General features: G+C 44.0%; 1 protein-coding gene across 1 annotated transcript; it reads left to right on the top strand.

Moving 5' to 3' along the window:
* Positions 1-3944: 3944 nt before the first annotated feature.
* LOC137525558 (putative nuclease HARBI1) lies at positions 3945-8949 on the top strand. Its single transcript, XM_068246692.1, has 3 exons — positions 3945-4423; positions 4518-4619; positions 8058-8949. The coding sequence occupies exons 1-3, from the start codon at positions 4209-4211 to the stop codon at positions 8941-8943; spliced, it is 1203 nt and encodes a 400-aa protein (XP_068102793.1). The 5' UTR covers positions 3945-4208; the 3' UTR covers positions 8944-8949.
* The last annotated feature ends 9627 nt before the right edge of the window (positions 8950-18576 follow it).

Raw genomic sequence — 18576 nt, 5'->3', positions numbered from 1 at the left:
CAGGGTGCATTTCTGTTGTTTCCTTGTGTTCTGTGCAAGAGTTTAGGTCCACTTTAAAGGAAGGGTAGGCAGTGGGGAAAGGGAAGAGAAGAGACAATTGAGGTGGTAAGGGGGAGTAGGGTGGCGAAGACAGAAAGTATAAAATAAGAAACAAAATGGTGGGGAGGGGGAGTTGCGAAAAAAGTAAGATGAGGGAAGAGGAAAGGAGAAGTAAAGGACAGAAAAATATTGGGAAAAACAGGAGAAGAAAGGAAATGGTGGGGGAGACAGTGGAAGGGGCAGGATAAGGGAATTTGGTTACTGGGATCAGCAGATAGATGACTAGTAGACCCATTGGAAAGTATCGGTAATGATCGGGTGCCCAGGTGGGAGTTGGGTCTTGATGCGGTACTAGTAGGGCTACTACTTAGGGAAGATTAGAAGGAGCGGATCATCTGTTTTGTAAAGGACTGACTACAAATAGTGGTTGTTTGGGCACATGGGGTTAGTGTTACATATGAGGAGGGAAGAGTTAGTGTTAGACACTGGGGGGGGGGGGGGTTAGTGCTAGGCATTGGGTGGGGGGGGTTAGTGTTAGGCATTGGGTGGGGGGGGAGGGGGCGGTTAGTGTTAGGTATTGGGTGGGGGTGTTAGGTACTAGGGAGGGAGGGTTGGAAGCAGGAAATTTGGGTGTATGAGGCAGGTGGACAAAAAGGGCGCCACCATTGACTTACATATTAAATATCGTTTAACAGGTGCCGAACAGGAAAAAAGGGCGCCAGTGATAATTAATGTTTTCAAACTGCATTTTCCAACTTCGCTCAGTAACGTTTACACAGAAAATAACTTATAGTTTTGAGTTAAATCGTAACGTAATATTTAAATAATCACTTTTCATAAATCATTATTTTCAACATATAAAGCTGTCAACAAATAAATTGTGATATACTTTTTCTTTTTATTATTAACACTCTGCAAAACATTATTATCCACCAAATAAACTGCGCAACAACAAAATCATAATATATTGTTTTTCACACTTAATAGTTATAAAACACTATTATCCGTCTGATAAACTGAGCAATAGCTAAATCTGATGAATAATGGTTACAAACATACTAAACATATCTATCGTATTTAACTAAAACGTTATTTAAAATGTTATCACTTACTCTTTGTAAAACATTATTATCCACATAATCAAGCGATCAGTAAGGGCATAGTAATATATTTTTTTACAGTCACTATTTTTAAAACATTATTATTCACACAATAAAGTGATCACTAAGGGCTCGTTTCCACTACAGCGAATCTGCATGCATTTCCTGCATGCAGATTCGCTCAACCAATACAAGTGGAGGGGCCTATTTCCACTTGTGCGTTGTGCGCTACGTTTTTGTGTGCGGGGAAAATCAGCATGGCAGAGCCGTCAGAATTCGCTCCCCGCACACCGCTATGCAAATCGCACGCCATGTATTTAATAGGGAAATCGCATGCCTTTTTGGCATGGGTTTTTCCTTGCGATTACGCGTGTTATTCCGTATAGGAACACATGTTAATTTAAACAGGCAGTGACATTGTTAAATTCGCATATACCCTTACCTATGCGGAATCGCAAGCGGAATCGCGGCAAAAACCGCATGTGGAATCGCACCCGCATGCGATTTCGTCCGCGTTGATTTCCTGACGATTCCGCAACGCACTAGTGGAAACGGGCCCTAAGGGGGGATTTAGGGTTAGGCACCACCGGAGGGAGGATTTAGGGTTAGGCACCACCAGGGTGGTCTTAGGGTTAGGCACCACCAGGGGGATCTTAGGGTTCGGCACCACCAGGGGGGTCTTAGGGTTAGGCACCACCAGGGGGGTCTTAGGGTTAGGCACCACCAGGGGGGTCTTAGGGTTAGGCACCACCAGGGGAGATTTAGGGTTAGGCACCACCAGGGGAGATTTAGGGTTAGGCACCACCAGGGAGGTCTTAGGGTTAGGCACCACCAGAAGAGATTTAGGGTTATGCACCACTAGGGGGGTCTTAGGGTTAGGCACCACCAGGGGGATCTTATTGTTAGACACCACCAGGGGAGATTTAGGGTTAGGCACCACCAGGGGAGATTCAGGGTTAGGCACCACCAGGGGAGATTTAGGGTTAGGCACCACCAGGGGGGTCTTAGGGTTAGGCAGCACCAGGGGGGATTTAGGGTTAGGGATAGGTAGAGGGAGGGTTCTGCGTGAGAATAGGGTTAGGTTTAGTTGTAGTAAAATGTTACTAATATTTACTAATGTTTTACTATTTTATTTACTTGAAATATGTGAATTAAGTTTTAATCAGTACTAAATGACTTTTTAAAGAATTATAAATTTTATAATAAAAATTGTTACAAAATATTGTTTAGAAACTTTATAGTAGTATAAAATGTAAAGATATGTTTTAGGATCCTGATCTGGTTAACCTCCCAGGCGGTAAGCCCGGCACAGTGTCGGGCTAGCCGCCGCAGGGGATCACATGGCCCCGGGAGGATTTTTTAAAATAAAAAGTGTATTACATGGTTAAGCTAGCACTTCGCTAGCTAACCATGTGCCCAAAGTCCCTCCGGTCCCCACCTATCGCACCCGATCACCGCCGGTATATGTACCCCCCAGGGATCCCGCAATGGCGCAGCCTCCCAATCAGCTCCAGGCTTCGCTATGGGGAGGATTGGGACTGCGCATGACATCATGACGTCGATGATGTCATGACGTCATGTCCGATCATCGCCATAGCGACAGTGAAGCTCATTGGAAAAGCTGCGCCTCTCGCGGGATCGCGGACGGGTAAATATTGCCGGCGGCGATCGGGTGCGTCAAAGAGGTGCCGGGGGACTTGGGACACATAGCTAGCTAGCCTACTGCAAGCTAACAAATAGAAAACATTTTTTATTTAAAAAAATCCCTCCAGCGGACGCATCCACTGCATCTGCGTACTGCCAGGGAGGTTGAATATTATTTTTTTTTTATATTTTAATTCTCATTTTATTTTAATAAAGGCGTTTTATTGCCCCTTATAATTGTCCTTAAACTAATAAAGTTTCATTGTTTTAAAAAAAACACACCTGCTTAATAATAGGACAAGCCATATAGGCGGGGTCCATCAACTCAATACTCCCAAACACTCCCACTTTGGGAAGTATAAATAAGAGCCGTATGGACTGTAGCGTCACCTGACGAAGGCGTGGTTACACCGAAATGCGTCGTGACGTCAAACGGCTCCAGCGCACCAGGCTCCACCCACCGCGTGTCACTCCCGCCGATACCACTGCTCCTGCTGTCCCGCCCAGGCACAGGAGCAGAGAGAGGACCGCCCGCAGGCCTGACAAGCGCACTTTTCTTCAACACACTGTAAGTGTATTTATGTTGCGTGTTTTTAAAGATTAAAAAGTTAATGCACCAAGGAGCGCTCCGTTATCTCTTCTTCTGTTACCTAGGATCACTGGCGCCACCCAGTTAAAGGAGCAGCACCCTTACACCTTCTTAGTACCAGCACAGCGCAGGTTACTTTCTACCTTTGAATCGTTTATGTAAAATCTGTTTGAAATCATAATAATTATAAACATCATTGTTAATATACAAACGTTATTGTAAGTTTCCGTCTATAATTACAGAGATTAGCGTTTTAGCAATACAACATTTCATAGACATTATTTAATGATTTGAATTTGTAAAACATTATTGTAAATGAAATATTAAAATATAATTGTTTTATAAATGATATTTCAGATTAACGTTTAGGCCTGGGCCACACTATACACGTTTGCAGATCGCAGTCCGCGGTCCGGGCTCCGTGTAAACAAAAAACGGAACGCAAACGGATCCGTTTGTAGAAAAATTGCAATCCGTTTCCGTTCCGTTTTTCAACCAAAAAACGTTTAGAAAACGTACCTGGCCCAATGCAATTGGTATTGACCAATAGGAAGGAAGTGGGAGGGGCTATGCTGCTAATATTTACCCATTTCCCACCTCTTGACCACTAGGAAGCCAGTGGGAGGGGCTATCTTTAGAAAAAAACAGTGTTTTGACCATTTTAAGGCATATGGAATGTCCTGGGGAGGTTTTTTGAGTGCCTGTACCAATGTCAAATGAGTGGGAGTGGTTTTGCTGTACAGGGAGTGGTTTGGTTATAGTCTATTGTCTGTACCATGTGTTTGATGCACTCTTGAGAATACAGCAGGCAAGAAAGTACAACATCAGGCAGCACCATGGACCCCATTGTCTTTCTGTTCTGGATGAACCTGGCTTGGATGGGGGTCTTCCTGTACTACAGTGGGACCCTCATGCGGTCAAGAGTGCGGAGATGGTGGGTACATCCTCTCCTGCAAGAGAGACAGCAAAAGGGGCAATTTTCTGTCCTCTATCAAGACCTGAGAAAACACCCGGTCAAGTTCTTTAAATATAGCCGGATGTCTGTGGACCTGTAAGTACCTTCTTCTTACCTGAAATAACATTTTACCTGTCCACACACTCTGTACCTGTGTCAGGCTAATGTTGTTGCCATTTTTGTCTTCAAGGTTTGATCACCTTCTCACCATCTTGAGGCCCCACCTTCTGAAAAAGGACACCAGGATGCGAAAAGCCATCACTCCAGAGGAGCAACTTATGATCACCCTGCGGTATGTTATGTCTTTTATCTATCATCTTTTATCTTTTTTGTAATGATGAGACAAACTATTTATTTTCAACAAAAAATAAAAATTTATTTTTTGGTTATCAAAAACAACAACAAAATGGCATTCACCAACATGGTGGCCAAACATAACTTTCAAAATTGAAAGAACATTTCTGCTTCAAGGTACAATACTTCTTGTTTGTTTGAACCATCCCCCACAACCCCCATTGTCCCATTGTTCCATTGTCCCAGTGCTCATGGCTTGGGAGTGGAGATGTTTGCTTGAACAATGTGGCAGACATTGGCTCTTGTTATCTGTCTGAAATGCTATCTATTTTAGCTGTGCCTTTATTTGTTGTACTGTGTTTCACCAATATGAAGCTAGCCAATTTTGGTGGTGGTGGGGGGGGGGGGGGGTGGAGTGTTGAAGAGCTATTGTTTTTGCATACCTGTGCAGCAGCAAACTTTAACAAAACACAAAACAAGTGTTCACTCCAAAGCAATGCCTGGCTGGCTACCTACCATTCAAGACCCTCTGAACAGCACTCACCCACACAACAGTCCAGGGACCATCTCTGGTAGGAAAGTGCTGTTCCAAAGGTCTTGAATGGTAGGTGGCAAAAGTAGGCAACCAGGGTGCCTGGGGAAAGAGGTAATTTTTCTTGCATACTACCTGTGCAGCAGCAAACTTTAGTAGTGCAAACTTTACAAAATAACAAACAAGTGTTCACTCCAAAGCAATGCCTGGCTGGCTACCTTTGGCTACCTACCATTCAAGACCCTCTGAACAGCACTCACCCACACAACAGTCCAGGGACCATCTCTGGTAGGAAAGTGCTGTTCCAAAGGTCTTGAATGGTAGGTGGCAAAAGTAGGCAACCAGGGTGCCTGGGGAAAGAGGTAATTTTTCTTGCATACTACCTGTGCAGCAGCAAACTTTAGTAGTGCAAACTTTACAAAATAACAAACAAGTGTTCACTCCAAAGCAATGCCTGGCTGGCTACCTTTGGCTACCTACCATTCAAGACCCTCTGAACAGCACTCACCCACACAACAGTCCAGGGACCATCTCTGGTAGGAAAGTGCTGTTCCAAAGGTCTTGAATGGTAGGTGGCAAAAGTAGGCAACCAGGGTGCCTGGGGAAAGAGGTAATTTTTCTTGCATACTACCTGTGCAGCAGCAAACTTTAGTAGTGCAAACTTTACAAAATAACAAACAAGTGTTCACTCCAAAGCAATGCCTGGCTGGCTACCTTTGGCTACCTACCATTCAAGACCCTCTGAACAGCACTCACCCACACAACAGTCCAGGGACCATCTCTGGTAGGAAAGTGCTGTTCCAAAGGTCTTGAATGGTAGGTGGCAAAAGTAGGCAACCAGGGTGCCTGGGGAAAGAGGTAATTTTTCTTGCATACTACCTGTGCAGCAGCAAACTTTAGTAGTGCAAACTTTACAAAATAACAAACAAGTGTTCACTCCAAAGCAATGCCTGGCTGGCTACCTTTGGCTACCTACCATTCAAGACCCTCTGAACAGCACTCACCCACACAACAGTCCAGGGACCATCTCTGGTAGGAAAGTGCTGTTCCAAAGGTCTTGAATGGTAGGTGGCAAAAGTAGGCAACCAGGGTGCCTGGGGAAAGAGGTAATTTTTCTTGCATACTACCTGTGCAGCAGCAAACTTTAGTAGTGCAAACTTTACAAAATAACAAACAAGTGTTCACTCCAAAGCAATGCCTGGCTGGCTACCTTTGGCTACCTACCATTCAAGACCCTCTGAACAGCACTCACCCACACAACAGTCCAGGGACCATCTCTGGTAGGAAAGTGCTGTTCCAAAGGTCTTGAATGGTAGGTGGCAAAAGTAGGCAACCAGGGAGCCTGGGGAAAGAGGTAATTTTTCTTGCATACTACCTGTGCAGCAGCAAACTTTAGTACTGGAAAGTAGCAATAAACTGAGTACAACTAGTAAACTGAGTACTATTGTATCCCAGACTGTGTTTGACTCGCTAGTTTTAGTTACCTGTCCATCAAAATCAGAAGGTGACCAAAAACACACTCAACTGTCATTGGACAGGCTTTGATGGTAAAGTGTTGAACATCTGATTTTGATAGACAGATATTTAAACTAGTGAGCAGTGACACTATTTCTTAAAATGTATTATCATTCTCGGGGAAAAAAGGGTATTTGCCACTACTGGGCTGGGAGGAAGCAGAAGTACGAGTGCTTGCGGTACTACCTTGTGATAGCTGGGTATACGTGGTAGTTTCCTCTGCAGAGGTGATAGGAAAAGAATGTGGTGGCTGGTAACCCTGGTATGACTGATTTGGAGATGGACCGTGGTATGGCTGAGTGGGAGATGGTTGCCATGCAGAGGGTGGCCTAGTGGGTGGTGCAGAGTAATCTAAGTGGTTTTTCACCGCATCAAGCAAACTGCATTGACAATGTATTAACCTGTGCCGTGGCACTTGTTCCATTAAAGGCAATAGTGACATCACCGAGTGATAAAGGCTGCTGCTTTGGTGATGCATCAAAAGGTCTATCTCTTGGCGATGTTGTTGACCCAAATTGTGTAGCTGCTCCTGAAAAAGCTGCCTTTCTTTGCGCAGCATCTCATTGGATTCGGCCAACTGAGTTCTCAGAGTGTCTATGTGTTGCTGGTATTGATGGGAAATAGTGCTACCTGATTTGTCCTGCAAACTTCGGGACACTATGGCTTCCTGGTTTTTCATCATCCCAACAAGGCTTGACACTGCTCCAGCCATCTGCACATTGGCCGATCTGGCCTGACCGCGAGCAGCTAAAACCCGAGCACTTGCTTGCTTACGCAATGACTCAGCCGTGTTTGGACGCTGGGTGGGTGGTCCCTCACCAGGTGATTCAGGTTGTGCAGATGAGGCAGCTGAAACACTCGGCTGTTCATCGTCGGCAATGTCATCCAGATTGACAGTGGTCAGGGTGTCCATCGATGTGTCAGGTGACTCATCCAAAATGGACAGTGCTGGTCCATCATTTGAATCATCTAAAATGGCCTCAAAGTTATCTTCAGTGCTGTAGATAAAAAACAACATTTTGTATGAGAAAGTGAAAGTGTTTCAACCATCCACACCACCCCAACCACCCCCCCCCCCTCCAAAAAAAAATGAAATAAATAAATTTACAAATTAAATAAAGGCAAGAGAGTGGATACATACCAAAGGTAAAATAAAAAATTATAACAAAAATAACTCACCCTCTATCTTGAACGAGAGGTCTAAGGAATCGCAGTAGAGGTGTGTGGCAATATGGGGTCCTTCGCGATGCACCACTCCCACTTCTTTGGTCTGCTTTTTCCGCCTTTAGTTCTTTAATGAAGCTGTCACGTATACTTCGCCATTTTGTCTTTATCTTTTCAACTGTGGAAACAAAACCAAATAACAATCTTGTCACTTTTTTTCTATAGGTTCCTGGCGACCGGACAAAGCTATGGAAGTCTACATCTCACTTTCAGAGTTGGAAAGAGCACAATCAGTGCTATAGTGAACCGCACCAGCAGGGCGATATGGTGCAGTCTGGTTGCGAAGTACATGCCAGTTCCCGATTCTCGCAAGTGGGCGGAGATTGCCGACCTGTACTGGAACAGGTGCAACTTCCCAAACTGCCTAGGAGCCATCGATGGAAAACACGTTCGGCTACAGAAACCAGCGAGGAGCGGCAGTCTGTACTTCAACTACAAGAAGTACTTTAGTCTGGTCCTCCTGGCTGTGGCCGACGCAGACTATAATTTCATCTACGTGGACGTTGGCTCCTATGGCGGTTCAAGTGACTCGGGGATATTCCAGAGGTCCAGACTGCACCGCCTTCTCAATGACGATAAGCTGGACATCCCCGGGGACAAGCCTTGGCCTGGAACAACATCACCAAGCTACCCCTATGTTTTCGTCGGCGACGAGGCCTTTGCCTTATCACAACATGTGATGAGGCCGTTTGGGCAGAGAGGCCTCAGGCGCGAAAAACGCGTGTTTAACTACCGGCTGACCCGGGCTCGTCGCATGGTCGAGTGTACGTTTGGAATCATGTCGAACAAGTGGAGGATGTTCCACACGCCACTACAGCTGAGCCCTACCAACGCTACAGCTGTCGTGAAGGCGGCATGCATCCTCCACAACTTTGTTCGGCAGGAAGAAGGATACAACATTATGCACCTCGACCAGGATTATTTGCCCGGAATCCGACGGTTTGCAACAAGGGGTAGGCTACAGGCCCAGCAGAATCGGGACTACATGGTACGGTACTTCATGTCTAGAGAGGGACACATACAAGCCCAGGACATTATTGTTCCTCTCTAGTTATTTTGGACATTTTGAATGTTTTTTTGTTGGGGGGGGGGATGTTTTTTTGTTGGGGGGAGGGGGGAGGAGGTTGGCTTTTTGTTACGTTTTATTTTAATATATTGTTTTCAAAATAAAATTTTAAAAATTGTTTTCAATGCTTGTTCACTGATGGGGATGGGGGGGGGGGGGTTTGGAGTGGGTGGCTTGGGGTGTTGGGTGGATAGGAGGGGCATTGTCGAATACAGGGGTGGGTGCCTTTGGAGGGGGAGAGGGTGGACATACAAGAGATGGTGAGATGGGGGGGTTGCAGTTAAGTGGCATTTTGGAGTGGGATGTGGAAAGAAAGGATGAGTGTCACTGGGGAATGGGGGGGGGGGGGGGATGTATGAGACAAGTGGCAATCAGGGGAGATAGGGGGTGGTGGAGTGAAAAGGGGGTGGGTGGCGGCAGGTGAGAGTTGCAGTGTGGAGAAAACAGTTGGTGTTGGGGATGTGGCACTAAACATATATATAAAGAGCACATCACACTAGGCAACATGTATCATACACATTCCAGGGCACTCACCTTCTTTGCTCTGCTTCCTGGGTGCAAGCTGATCATACTCCTCCACAAACTGCTTGGTGATGCGCTCCCATAACAGCTTGCAGTGTGGAAGGTCGCTGTGCTTCTCATGGCTCTTGTCGTAGAGCTCTGGGTACTCTTGGACAGCCATTATGAGGTCCTCCACGTTGATAAACCTCCTGGTGGCCATGATGGCTGCTCTCGTCTCTCCCAGCTTGTCAACAGGAAGCTGTCAGAGATGACGTTGAGGGGAGGAGAAGGAAGTTCTGGCCATCCGTGTTGGCATACGTTTTATGTTCAATTTTGTTTGTGAAGAGGGGGGTCCGTTTTGTCATAGGCTTTCATTATCCTCCGTGTATCCGGGTCCAGGAAAAATGCAGCAGGTCCGGACTGTCCGTTCAGTTTCTTTATACGTTTTACACGGATCACCCACGGACCCGTTTTTTCTTGGAGTGTGTACAGCTGCTATTTTTAACATTGGTATCCGTGGCTCCGTTTTTCATCCGGGACAAAAAACGTAGCTACGGATACGTTTTCAGAGCAAGTGTGAACGAGCCCTTACACCAGGCACCCTTTTTTCCCCGATGCCCTTTTTGCATGTGCGCGGGAGGGTTACTGTGAGAATGGGGGTCAGTTAAGTCTATAATAAAAAATTGGTAGTGTAAATTTTTACTATAGGCACCACCCAAAGTCTAGCTCACACGATAGTGCTGCAATACCTACCTGGAAGGGGACAGGAGGGGAGAAAGGAGGGCAAGAAGGAAAGAGAAGATGAAGAGGAGATGAAAGCGTGGGACAAGCTAAGAAAGCACAATAATGGGACAGAGAACAAGTTAAGGAAGTGGATGGACAATGGAGGGATGAAGGTACAGGAAAAGACGGGATGGAGAAGAGGTCGGAATGAGGGGGAAACAAATAGAGAAAGGGAGGGGAAAACAGATAGAGAAAGGGAGAGGGGAACAAATAGAGAAAAGGACAGAGAAACAAATAGAGAAAAGGAGGGGGAAACAAATAGAGAAAGGGAGGGGGAAACAAATAGAGTAAGGCAGGAGGAAACAAATAGAGAAAGGCGGGGAGAAACAAATAGAGAAAGGAAAAGGGAAACAAATAGAGAAAGGGAAAGGGAAACAAATAGAGAAATGGAGAGGGAAACAAATAGAGAACGAGAGGGGGAAACAAATAGAGAAAGGCGGGGAGAAACAAATAGAGAAAGGGAGGGGGAAACAAATAGAGAAAGGAAAAGGGAAACCAATAGAGAAAGGGAAAGGGAAACAAATAGAGAAAGGGAAAGGGAAACAAATAGAGAAAGGGAAAGGGAAACAAATAGAGAAAGGGAAAGGGAAACAAATAGAGAAAGGGAGGGGAAAACAGATAGAGAAAGGGAGAGGGGAACAAATAGAGAAAAGGACAGAGAAACAAATAGAGAAAAGGAGGGGGAAACAAATAGAGAAAGGGAGGGGGAAACAAATAGAGTAAGGCAGGAGGAAACAAATAGAGAAAGGCGGGGAGAAACAAATAGAGAAAGGAAAAGGGAAACAAATAGAGAAAGGGAAAGGGAAACAAATAGAGAAATGGAGGGGGAAAGAAATAGAGAAAGGGAGGGGGAAACAAATAGAGAAAGGGAGGGGGAAACAAATAGAGAAAAATGGGAGAAACAAATAGAGAAAGGGAAAGGGAAACAAATAGAGAAAGGGAAAGGGAAACAAATAGAGAAAGGGAAAGGGAAACAAATAGAGAAAGGGAGGGGTAAACAAATAAGCACTATTCACAGTGGTCAGTTGCATTGCAGAAAAATTCTGCATGTCTACTCACTGCCCATACAATTCTAAGAGCATGTTAACAGTAACGGATCGTGTTTTAACTCGCTGCACGCACGCTTTGTAATAAAGTCTATGTCCAGTCTCCATTGCAGTTCACAGTCATTATAACACATGCGTTATGCAACTGACCAGTGTGAACCTAGCCATAGAAGAAGGAAGAGTTAAACAAATAGAGAATAGGAGGGGGAAAAATAGAGAAAGGCAGGGGAAACATAGAGAAAGGGAGGGATAAACAAATAGAGAAAAGGGAGGGAGAAATAAATAAAGAAAGGGAGGGATAAACAAATAGAGAATGGGAGAAAGAAACAAATAGAGAAAAGGGAGGGAGAAACAAATAGAGAAAAGGGAGGGAGGGAGAAACAAATAGAGAAAGAGAGGGGAAAACAAATAGAGACAGGCAGGGGGGGAGAACAAATAGAGAAAGGGGGGAACTAATAGAGAAAGAGAGGGGGAAACAAATAGAGAAAGGGAGGAGGGGGGAAACAAATAGAGAAAGGAAGGGGGAAACAAATAGAGAAAGGGAGGGAGAAACAAATAAATAGAGAAAGGCAGAGGGACCAAATAGAGAAAGGGAGGGGGAAACAAAATAGAGAAAGGGAGGGGAAAACAAAATAGAGAAAGGGAGGGGGAAACAAAATAGAGAAAGGGAGGGGGGAAACAAAATAGCGAAAGAGAGGGGGGGAACAAATATAGAAAGGAAGGGAGAAATAAATAGAAAAATGCAGGGGAGAACAAATAGAGAAAGGGAGGGGAAAACAAATAGAGAAAGGGAGGGGGAACCAAATAGAGAAAGGCAGGGGGAAACAAATACAGAAAGGGAGGGAGAAACAAATAGAGAAAAGGTAGGGAGAAACAAATAGAGAAAAGGGAGGGAGAAACAAATAGAGAAAAGGGAGGGAGAAACAAATAGAGAAAGGGAGGGGAATCAAATACAGAAAGGGAGGGAGAAACAAATAGAGAAAAGGTAGGGAGAAACAAATAGAGAAAGGGAGGGATAAATGGCAGGGGGAAACAAATAGAGAAAGGGAGGGGGAAACTAATAGAGAAAGGGAGGGGAGGGAGGAGAGAATAGGCAATAAATGAGAATTGAGGGATAGGTAAAAGTGGTAGAAAGAGAAGAGGGGAAGTAAGGTAAGGGAAATGGGGCAGATAACAAAAGACTAAAAAAGAAACCATAAAAAGAACAGAAAATGGAGCAAACAGAACATACTGTAAACTGGTAGTAACTACTTTAGGACCGCCTCACGCCAACGGGCGTGACTGCGGCGGCAGCCCCAGGACCGCCTAACGCCAATTGGCGTCAAGTACTGGGGCTGCGTTTTGCAGGAGATCTATCTCCTGCTCGGGGGGGTGGAGCTCCACCCCCTCTTCAGTCTCCGATCGGCAATCGACGCTCGGGAGACTGTTAGACGGCGTTATCGCCGTCTATTTACATGTACAGCTATGCGATCGGCAGCAGCGCTGTACTGAGGACAGCCGTGTGACACGGCTGTCCCCTCCTGAAACTGGGGAGTGATCGGCTGTCATAGGCTGAAGCCTATGACAGATGATCACCCTGATTGGCTGGCGGGGGGAGGGAGGGAGGGAGGGAGCAGGGGAAGACAAATAAAAAAAAGCAAAATGTATTAAAAATAAATAAAATAAATATTTATAAAAAAAAATAACTGTGGAGCGATCAGACCCCACCAACAGAGAGCTCTGTTGGTGGGGGAAAGATGGGGGGGGGGGGGGGGGGGTCACTCGTGTGCTGTGTTGTGCAGCCCTGCAGCTTGGCCTTAAAGCTGCAGTGGCCAATTTAGCAATAATTAGCCTGATCTTTAGGGGGGTTTAACACTGCAGTCCTCAAGTGGTTAAGTTCAATACAGTTTTCTCTTAAATAAAAGTAAATGGTGATCACACAATATTCTGTGTGAAGAATAACATATTGTAATACAGGTAAACCCCAGGTGCACAAATGCTTCCTATCAGCAGGAGATATGGATTTATAGAATCATGTGGTGATTTCAATAGATCTGTGGAAGCAGAACATTAAATTGCAAGTCTATTAGAGCATGTGTATGGATGATGGTGGGGAGCACCATTATTATTGTTACTTACATATAGTATATTAAATGTACAGAGAACCAGTCACATCTTATAACCAAATGTCTTGCACTTCCTGCAGACATACTAGACATTCTCTCATTAATCACTTACCATACGCATCAGTTGTATCTACCTCTATTCCAAATATACTTTCCTCCCTTCTGCAATCTCCCCCATTTCCTCTCCACTTTCACATCTGTCCCCTCCTCTCATTTATTCCATTCACCTATTTTTCTCTCACTTTCCTCTATCCATTCATTTTTTTTTATTTCCATCTCCCCATTTGTTTCACTCTTTTCCGCACTACCTTCCCCCTCCTTGTCTCCTTTTTCCTTCCCCCCATTTACCCTCTTCTACCCACTTACCATCACTCACCCTCTTACCATCTTATTCTCTGTCTCACTATGTTACCTTCTCATTTTCCTCTTTTCCTTCTCTCCCCCATTTCTCTCCTCACCTTACCCCTAACCTCACCTACTTTTAATTTTCTTTCCCAGTCCATTGCTTTTTTGTCCTCCTCTATTTCCCTCCAGTTCCCTTGCCCTTTGCTAACCCTGTTCCTTTCTACCACCCCTAAGCTCTTAGAGATAGGATAGAGGACAGCTCTTTTTTTCGACTCCTGTTCTTCCACCCTTCTCTGTACATTTATTTCTATTCCCATTCTTTGTCTACCTATATCATAATTTTGGCTTTGTGATTGTTTTCCTTCTCCTTGTCCATCCTTTTCATTCCTTGTTTTCTCTACCCCACTATATTGCCTCCATCCGCCCCCCCCCCCCCCCAACACACACACACCTCTCCTCCATACCTTACATATCCTTTATTGTTCACCTGTCCATCTCTGTCTACTCCTATTTACCATGTTCTTCCCCCCATCCTTTATTCTTTTCTTCCTCTTCTCTGCACTACTAGGATAATTAGTTAGAGCAACATAGTGGTTTTACACAGATTCACTTTTATTTGTAGCACTTCTCTTCTTATTGGATTACATTGTTTTCTCTTCTTGATGGTTCATAAACTATTGTTTCATGAAGCGTTTTGAGGAATACAGCTTTCAGTTTATATGTTATACAATAATGGCTGAATATTTCAGAGTAATTCCCTCTGTGATCCAGCAGTACATGTCCTCTGAGAGGCAAGCTGGCAGCAGCCTTACTACAATTCATGGGCGCCCCTCAGCAAAACTTTTATGCGGTCCCCGCAATGTTCTCACCCCTTCTCTTGCCTCCCCTTGGTGCCAACCACTGCCATGGAACTCATCTGACAAGGGTCATAAAACAAGTGTGGCCATCATGATCTTCACACAAGTGCAGCCACAAAAACACCTGATCTGAGGCATCTGTATCGGAGGAAGGGAAGAATAGTAGTTGGGGGCCCTCCATAGCTCTTGGCCCTCCTGCAATTGCAGGTGCTGCTCCCCTCAAGTTATGCCATGCTGGCTAACTCTGTGGAAATGTAAAGTGATCGCGACCTCTAACACCAAACATTTTGTCATATGAGTATACTAAGTCAATGCACCTATATTTAACTCCTGTGTTCTCGGTTTTTAAAGAGTATGTTTCTCTACTTTTTTTTAATTGGATTATCAAAAATGATGTGAGATTTTTAGTTTGGCCCAAGCCAGAGATGGATTAAAATAAGTTTGGACCCTAGTCAAGTAATAACGTTAGGTCCCCTCTAGAAGGCCATGTGGCTTTTTTGGTACGGTTTGCAGTGTGTGTGTGTGTGTGTGTGGGGGGGGGGGGGGGGTTGTGTGCATTTGTGTCAACTAGGCCCCTAGTATCTCTGCAGGCCCAAGGCAACTGCCTAAGTTGCCTTGTGGATGATCCAGCTTTGGCTCAATCCTAAAGCGATATGTCCCTTAAAAAGCGATACGTCCCTTAAAAGTGTTGTTGCACTTATTTATATCTCAATGTAGGGTGAAGTATGTGTAAGCACATTGAAGTCTGGTGAGGACTTAGACCTTGTTGAGGATGCTGCATGCTCCAGCTGATGAGAGCACATTGGTGCATAATGTCCCCAGTCGCTTATGTTCCTCTGTTTGCCCAGTAAATACAGTTTTGCGCAGCGGTGCTTTAGACTTTGCGTTGTGCTTTTGTCACGGCACAGCTGGATCAGGCAGAAGCCCGTAGATCGTCGTACTTCATTCTTCTGGGAAATCAGGTCAGGTATTATCAATGGGAGCTCAGTTTTGGTTGCTATGCAACTGTCTCTTTAGGTTATATGCCTTCTCTATTACATCCTCAGGAATATAGAGAGACCTCCGGTTAACAAGGTTTTCCTGTGTCCTGTTAACCCTTGGTTTTCCCAGGTCACCTGCGTGAGGTCACAGGAATCCCCAGCAGATTGCGCTGCATGCAGGTATTAAAGGAAACCTCTACTCTTTTACACAACTTTGGCACACAGAATACTGTAAATTAAATCGGGAAAATCAAAGTGGTTAAAAGAAAAATGAACTATTTCTCTTCTGTATCATGTTCCTTGCGGATGAAGAGGTGTATAAAGTACGGATATGGGCTACTTTACTGTTCAAATGGACCATATTTGTAACATGATTGTAGTCAAGGGCATTGAAGACATGGCTCATATTTATTTGGTAAAGATATTTGTGGTTGAACCTGCTCTGGAGCAAAATTTACGGTTTACTTTACTCACATTTTTAAAACGTACCTTTAGTCAAAGAAGGTTAAAAAGTTAGCCAGCTACCTGAGTAATGGGAAACCTCTGTCTCTTACAGACAAACATTCCAGTGCAAGGTCCCTCTAAACACCTCTAACAAAAGCTTGTTGAATAGGTTTCTTGTTGTAGCACTCCTGCCGTTTACAAACACATCCAAATCACATATGTGCAAGTAAGGTCTGTGCATGCCCAGTAGAACAGAGTGCTCAAGCACGGAGGAAAAGCACCATGCATGAGCGGCTTCTTTCAACTAGGTGTGTGTGGACCTTACTCGTGCATGCCCAGTTCAGATGTGCTCTTCCATGGTCAGGACTCAGGAGCATGATCAGAAGATGAAGAGGGTACGGTTCCCAGGGGTAGACCTACCATGAAGCCATCTGAGTCACACGATTCAGGCAGCAAAATCTGGGGGGTGGTTTGGAAAAACAGTTTGGGCCACCTGGCGCCTTCCTGGCACACACAATACCCTCCTCATCTATGCATCCCTGAATCCCCATCCTCAATTGACCGGAGGCACCTGCCGCCCTTCCCTATGACATCATAAGCAGGTGAGGTGTTAATATATGCCTCTTATGAAGACATGCTACTGTAAAACCCAATTACCGGCGAGAGGAAGTGTTGGCACATGACCAATCAGGCGGGAGCACTGGCACCAGACCGGTCAATCACAGCTGCGCGCTGTTACTTTTGCTAACTGGTGCTAATGGTCTTGTAGGCAAGACCATTGCCTCGTCATTGGGCCAATCACTACACTTGATCAGTAGCAGTGATGTCGGATAGGTCACTGCTACTGATCGAGTGCAGTAAATTATTTTTAGTAACTGAATCAAAAGCAATGACATTGTCATCTTTATATACTCTGTACCAAAATAAAGCACTTGAAAAGAGAATGCATGCATTGTTACCTTAAAAACTTAGCTTTTTAAATATTTATGCTATGAGGGTATAATACTGTTTTTTTTGCAAATTATTGATAGGGTACATGAGAAAACAAAAAACACTACTAGGAACAGTACTAGAAACATGATTTATATGTGTGATAATAGAGACAATAAGGCACTCTGGTTTATCTGTAACATACAGATATGTTATTTGGCTTTCTTCTAAAAAGATATAGACATAGGACTATGGTAGGGATTGTGAGCCCCTCTGAGGGTCATTCAAGTGACAAGACATATACTCTGTACAGAGCTGTGGAAGATGTCTGCACTATATAAATACTAAATCATAATAATATAATGGATACAAATGGGGAAATAGTGTATTTTTTAATTTCCTTATTTTTCCCTTTAAAATTCATAGAAAATAGAAAGTATTTATTTAAAGCAAATTTCACCAACAAAAAGCCTATTTACTAAAAGAAAATGTCACCAACAAAAAGTCTATTTTGTCCTGAAAAAAATGAAGTATATGAAACATAGTGATAAAGCTATTGGCGAATGAATGAGAGCAGCACTGAAATTAGAAAATTGCTTTTGTCCATAAAAAAATGACCTGCGAGCTGAAGTGGTTAATATCACAATAGTCTGAAATTATACATTTCATGTTTTCATTGTTACTCCGAATTTTGCTGTGAAATTATTACTGTTAGAAATTCAAGCTCATTATTATGCTTAATGAGTATTCTGCAAACCCTCTGGATCATCTAGACATTTCCAACTACTGAGGTGAGGGTCTTCATTTTCCTTTGTCTCCCCCATTACTGGTTTGCTTTAAAATGGTTATACAAGCCCCATTAATCACTAATACCGATGCTAAAAATAAGTTGGCCTATTTTCTATTTTAGGCTGTCAAAATGAATATCGTCAATAATTGGAGGAAACCCCACAAAAATATAATGAAAATGAAATCCGCAAAACCAAAACTTAGCACCATCTTGAAAGATTACCACAAGAAGTTCGCAAGAATTTGGTAACCTTGGCTTAAGCTTAGGTTCTCCAGTTTACACCCAACATTAATGACCAACAAGCTACCATCAAGAGTAATTCCTTGACCTGAATTTCTCCCCCTGTTCCCCATCTTTCTTCTCTTCTCTTCTCTTCTCTTCCCTTGTTCTTTCCTACAGGGATGAGGCAACTGAGAGGGATGAGGCAACTCAGGAAATACAGTTCTCCAGCTCCATGGTGAGATCTTTTGGTTTATTTTTAAAGACGGTACTCGTTCTTGTTACAAATGGCTACATTTCCCTGTTGGATAAGAAATATGTTTTCCCCTGTGCAGGAAACACGCGATTATATGTAAATTGTTTTCTTTTGTTCACATGTTGTCAAAAATGTTTATCAAAAAGTTGGAAATTCAAAATACGATGATAGCAAAAAAATTATGGATTTCCTTTCCAAACGCAGAGCACACATTATCCTATGAAAACAACAGAATGGCTGGGCAGAAGGAAGGACATATTATTGTACAAGTAGAAGAATTCATTAACCCCTGGATGCTGGAGATAGCCAGCTGCTGCCCATTGTTCTATCAGTAAAATATGGTGGTGCAAAGTAACCCTTTC

Source organism: Hyperolius riggenbachi, chromosome 7 (genome assembly GCF_040937935.1).
Source record: "Hyperolius riggenbachi isolate aHypRig1 chromosome 7, aHypRig1.pri, whole genome shotgun sequence".
Lineage (NCBI taxonomy): Eukaryota > Metazoa > Chordata > Amphibia > Anura > Hyperoliidae > Hyperolius > Hyperolius riggenbachi.
Note: the sequence above shows the minus strand (reverse complement) of the source record. Positions and strands in the feature narration are given on the sequence as shown.